Source organism: Triticum dicoccoides, chromosome 5A, assembly GCF_002162155.2.
Source record: "Triticum dicoccoides isolate Atlit2015 ecotype Zavitan chromosome 5A, WEW_v2.0, whole genome shotgun sequence".
Classification (NCBI taxonomy): domain Eukaryota; kingdom Viridiplantae; phylum Streptophyta; class Magnoliopsida; order Poales; family Poaceae; genus Triticum; species Triticum dicoccoides.
Window position 1 is genome coordinate 508,528,635 of NC_041388.1, and position 5,637 is coordinate 508,534,271.

Genomic DNA, 5,637 nt, shown 5'->3' on the forward strand with positions numbered 1-5,637 from the left:
CCTTGCCTTGGATCTGGTACTTGTAGCTGCAGCGATGGGGTAGCGGGCAGGCCAGGTCCATGAGCGGCCCAGTGGGCAAGCCCATGTGCGTACATGCTAGGAGGGCTCCTAACATCAAGCCTCAGCGATCGTCCTTTCTCCTCTCTGTATAGTACGTATAGTTCACGGGAGAACTTTGGCCATATTCCAACTGAACTTGGGACAAAATTGGAGTAGCGTTTGGGAGTGTCAAAGTTGTTGAAGTAAACCACAAGTGGCAAGTGCGGACCACGCACAAATCGTGTTCGTGCCCGCTACGAAAGCTGAATCATACACAGCCCGGATAAGCATAAAACCTCCTCCGGTTGACACCTCCTGTTGCATCGCATTCGCATAGTCATCCAGGTTCCGGGCTCCAGCTCAGCCGCCACACCGCCGCATCTCCACCGCTTCCCCCCCTAAACCCCCGCCGCCGACCATGGCGTCCTCCTCCGCTAAACCCTACTGCTGCTCCTCCCTAAACCCCGCCCCCTCCACCCCCCTCGCCAGGCGCGCTGCCCTCTCCGTCCTCCCCGCCGCCAAGCCCCGCCGCTTCTCCCATGGCCTCGCCGCCGTCGCCGCGAACCCTAGGGCCTCCCGCTCCGCCGTACTCCGCCCCGTCCGTGCGTGCCTGGCGGCACCGCGGCGGCCGGAGTACGTACCGGACCGAATCGACGACCCCAACTACGTTCGCATCTTCGACACCACGCTCCGCGACGGGGAGCAATCCCCGGGGGCCACCATGACCAGCGCGGAGAAGCTCGTCGTCGCGCGCCAGCTCGCCCGCCTCGGCGTCGACATCATCGAGGCGGGCTTCCCGGCGTCCTCGCCGGATGACCTTGATGCCGTGCGATCCATCGCCATCGAGGTGGGGAACACACCCGTCGGCGAGGATGGCCATGTGCCCGTCATCTGCGGCCTCTCGCGGTGCAACAAGAGGGACATTGACGCCGCCTGGGAGGCCGTGCGCCACGCACGGAAGCCGCGCATCCACACCTTCATTGCTACCAGCGAGATCCACATGCAGCACAAGCTGCGGAAGACGCCCGACCAGGTGGTGGCCATCGCAAGGGAGATGGTTGCTTATGCGCGCGGTCTTGGATGCCCCGATGTCGAGTTCAGCCCCGAGGACGCCGGCAGGTACAATTCAAACTTTTCTCATTAAAAAAATATATAAATACAAATTTGGTTTCTCTGTAGGCCCAGTTTTCTAGTTATGGCTGTAAAATAGGTCCAGCATTTTTGTATCTAGAGAAATCTGTTTCCGAAATGCTATTTCACATGCTGTGTTGTCTCAAAATCAACTATACCTATCTATAATGTTGAATCAAAGAGGCCAAATTTTAGTGACGCAGAGTTGAGGTTGAAGCAAATTTTGTTCATGCTTACTACAAAGTACAAAGGTTACCATGGCTCTGAAAGGAGGAGTATATCTCGGAAAAAGATGACTAATGATGTGATAATCCTAAAAAAGGTTGTTAGCAAATTAGAAACAGGTGGTAGTTGGTGGCTACCCAAATTTTTTGGTCGTATTGAACTTAAGCTTGCACAACATGCGTATTTGAATTATTTTAGCTTGGCCAATTCTTGTTAAGCCATGCTGATCTACCTTGCTTTTTACATTTTTTTATATGGAACAAGTGTAAGGCAGTGGAATGATAGGTTTCACTTTGTCATCCAGGTCAAATCGAGAGTTCCTGTATCATATCCTAGACGAAGTAATAAAAGCTGGAGCGACAACTCTCAACATCCCAGACACTGTTGGGTACACTCTCCCTCATGAATTCGGGAAATTAATTGCTGATATAAAAGCAAACACTCCTGGAATTGAAAATGCAATTATATCTACTCATTGCCAAAATGATCTTGGTCTTGCAAGTGCCAACACATTAGCGGTAATTCCTTTTTCGTATTTACTTGATTGTTTGTTATAATGTTATCATTGATCTAATCATGTTACTAATTCGACTTACCTTTAGGGTGCTTATGCAGGAGCACGACAATTAGAGGTGACTATCAATGGTATCGGTGAAAGAGCCGGAAATGCTTCCTTGGAGGAGGTGAGCTCATAATGCTATATTTATATTGTCGCGTGCATTATTTACAAGTTCCCCTTATTGGGTAGTGAAAAGACGTGCGCCGCGTAAGGCATTACTACTTGGCACATTTCTAATATTCTGACCCCTTTTCAGGTTGTCATGGCAATCAAATGTCGACGAGAACTTTTAGGTGGATTATATACTGGAATTAATTCGCAACATATTACCATGACAAGCAAAATGGTATTGATGTCTCTTGTCTTATTTTCTTTTATTCTTTGTACTTATTTTTTCCCAGGCAATTTGAGCTTATGCAAATTCTGTAATTGTTTTAGGTACAAGAGCACAGTGGACTTCATGTACAGCCGCATAAAGCTATTGTTGGTGCCAATGCCTTTGCTCATGAAAGTGGAATTCATCAGGTAACCAGATTTGCAGTCTCTTTTGTTTGTATTACTATGCAAGTTCCCAATTGGGGTTTTAGTACACCCTCTGTAAAGAAATATAAGAGCATTTAGATCACTACTCTAGTGATCTAAACGCTCTTATAATTCTTTACGGAGGGAGTAGTAATGAGTAGTTTTCGCTTTCATAGCATGTAAGCATTTGTCTTTGCTGTCTTTTCGTGGTTACCATGTGCCACTTAACGATATACGTTGATTCACAGATGATGGTATTCAAATATTTTTGCTGTTTCCATGTTAACTGTTTAATTTTTTTTTTTGTGTGTGGGTGCAGGATGGGATGCTTAAATTTAAAGGAACTTATGAGATAATATCGCCTGATGATATTGGTTTAACACGTGCAAATGAGTTTGGTATTGTTCTTGGGAAGCTCAGGTACCATGGAAATGTATCTTGGCCCCATAGTCATTCTACATAATTCCTATATGTGCATCTATATTTTTCTTCTCTCTCTTGAGCTTTCTACTATCATGATATGGCGTATCACTGTTGTTCCAAATGCTTAGATAATTAGATATTTAATATGTACATAATGTGATTACTACCAAATTCTTAGACATGTATGGGTAGACCACAAGTACAATTGATAATTTAGAAGGGTGTTATGTACACTCTTCTGGGGTGACAACTGACAAGCTAAATTATTTACTTGTACTTTTATGCTATGACTGACTTCCCTATGTAGAAATAGCCAATTTCTATTCCAAAGAGGAAATTCTGCTAATTTTTTTTAATTAGTAAGTTGATTCACCTACTCTTTATTATAATATAAGGAACATTCAGCCTATCCTTCCTAGGTAGGGGACTTGCATGTTCATTGCTTCATTCTTGAAGCTCATCCTAAATCATTTGATATGCAGGAAACCTATAGTTACATGTTTTATTTATTTATATAGCATACTACTATTTATCATATTTATTACTCTTCTAGAAAAGCATAAGCCAAATTATGTGTCATCTGTTAGCTTCTAAACTAGCTTAATTTAATATGGCAATCCTGCTCAAATACATTTAGATAAACATTCAATGGTAGTTTAGGTCAAATTTAAGATTCTGAACCTTAATTGCAATTTGTGGTCTTCTGTTTCAGTGGAAGGCATGCCGTCAGAACCAAACTAGTGGAGGTATTTCTTGGTTAATTTGGTTGCATTTTCTAGTTAACGCAACATATTTGTCTTTCATTTTTTGTTACCAAATTGACATCCTTGATGTACAAATATGTAGCTTGGATATGAAATCAATGACAAAGAATTTGAGGATTTCTTTAAACGCTACAAAGAGGTTGCAGAGAAAAAGAAGGTGATAATTTTCTGGAGTACTCGTTTTATGTTCAGTGATATACATTTTATTCTTCTCTGTCTAAAAAGTAAAGCACGGCGACGTCATGGCATTGATTGATACCTACTTGTTTTAATTTTTATAAAGCATTCCCTTTGCATGTTTTCATGGAAGCCTTACGTTATTTTTTTCTATCTATTACGTATTACTCATTAGGAGCTTGCTTTCTCAATGCATTGTTTCTCTCTAATATGTACAAACTTTCTTTTTTTGTAGCGTGTAACTGATGAAGACATAGAAGCTTTATTGTCTGATGAGATATTTCAGCCTAAGGTTATTTGGTCCCTTGGTGATGTACAGGTATAATTGAGCTTCAGTGGACTCCTTTTTCGTAAATGAAGTTGAACTATTACCTTACGGTTGTGTGTCACCTCTGCAGGCAACATGTGGAACGCTTGGTTTATCTACAGCAACTGTCAAATTGATAACTATAGACGGAGAGGAAAAGATAGGATGTTCTGTTGGAACTGGCCCAGTTGATGCAGCATACAAGGCTGTTGACCAAATAATACAGGTTAGCTGTTGCTATTTTCATCTTTCTTGTAGTAAAAGACTACATTATTTCTTCTACTGTATTATTTTTAGATATGTCAAGAGTACTTTCAGTATGATAAAGAAAACCTTTTTATGTTCATAATGTTGCTTATTACCATTTTTACGTTTTTTAAATTCATTGCATCGGAAGACAATTATTGGCGAGCAATGTCCCACTCTCAGAACTACTTTCAATAGAATGCATAAACACTACTCCCTCTGTCCCATAATATAAGAGTGTTTTCGACACTACGGTAGTGTCAAAAACGCTATTATATTATGGGATGGAGGGAGTAATTTGTAAATAAGATTACCTATATATATTCTTGTAACTTAGAACCATCGTAATGATTATGATAATGGTCAATAGCATCTTCTTTTGTTTTTTACAACACCGATAGCTAGCTTCTTGACTGGTACATATTTTGGTTGGTAGCTTGAGAAAGAACGGAGTATCAGTTTGTGATAACTGTAGGTCCATTTTAATGCTGTGATGTTTATGTTACTGAAAGGTGTCATCAGTAAAAGAAAATTTTACTGAAAGGTGTCCATTTTACTGTAGGTCCATTTTAATGCTGTGATGTTTATGTTATTGAAAGGTGTCATCAGTAAAGAAAATTTTAAAGACCATCTTTCTTTGCCTTGAGAATTTTTGCACCTTACAAATAATGGGTTTACTTTTGGTATTCATGTTAACTGCGAAAAAAACTGGTGTAACCAAAATGATGTAATCATCTTACATGTGTAAACCGGCATTCTTCTTTCACTTAATCCATCTTCTAATTCACCACCAAAGTCATACTCCTTCCTAGATGGGGCAAATTGCCCAGAAATAATACACTGAATTCCACGAGCACAACATGGCCCTACCAATTTGGAGAAATGTTCTGCACAGAATTAGGGTTTGATCTAATGTGTCGTGTCCCTTTGTTTTACAGATTATTGTTTTTGCTTAAAATAGGAGATATGACTTAGTTACCTTACCATATGCAGATTCCAACTGTCCTTAGAGAATATAGCATGACTTCGGTCACAGAAGGTATTGATGCAATTGCAACCACTCGAGTAGTTATCACTGGAGATGTCAGCGCCGATAAACCTGCTTTGACTAGTAACTCCAATCGATCCTTCAGGTATAGTCTTACCCCACCCCCTCGACCCCCTTTCTCTCCCTCGGGCGTGCTCATAGGTTTTTTATTTCATCTTTGCTTTTCCTACTATCTGTTGCTCCCTCTGTCCCGAGT

General features: G+C 41.4%; 1 protein-coding gene across 1 annotated transcript in view; it reads left to right on the top strand.

The window, feature by feature from the left end:
* Positions 1-363: 363 nt before the first annotated feature.
* Positions 364-5,637, top strand: part of LOC119302432 (2-isopropylmalate synthase A-like) — a 6,064-nt gene continuing 790 nt past the window's right edge. The window contains exons 1-11 of the mRNA XM_037579472.1: positions 364-1,158; positions 1,700-1,913; positions 1,998-2,078; positions 2,211-2,300; positions 2,393-2,479; positions 2,796-2,896; positions 3,612-3,645; positions 3,746-3,820; positions 4,076-4,159; positions 4,239-4,373; positions 5,387-5,525. Coding sequence (XP_037435369.1) covers positions 458-1,158; positions 1,700-1,913; positions 1,998-2,078; positions 2,211-2,300; positions 2,393-2,479; positions 2,796-2,896; positions 3,612-3,645; positions 3,746-3,820; positions 4,076-4,159; positions 4,239-4,373; positions 5,387-5,525 — 1,741 coding nt within the window. The 5' untranslated portion in view covers positions 364-457. The remainder of the gene's footprint in view (positions 1,159-1,699; positions 1,914-1,997; positions 2,079-2,210; positions 2,301-2,392; positions 2,480-2,795; positions 2,897-3,611; positions 3,646-3,745; positions 3,821-4,075; positions 4,160-4,238; positions 4,374-5,386; positions 5,526-5,637) is intronic.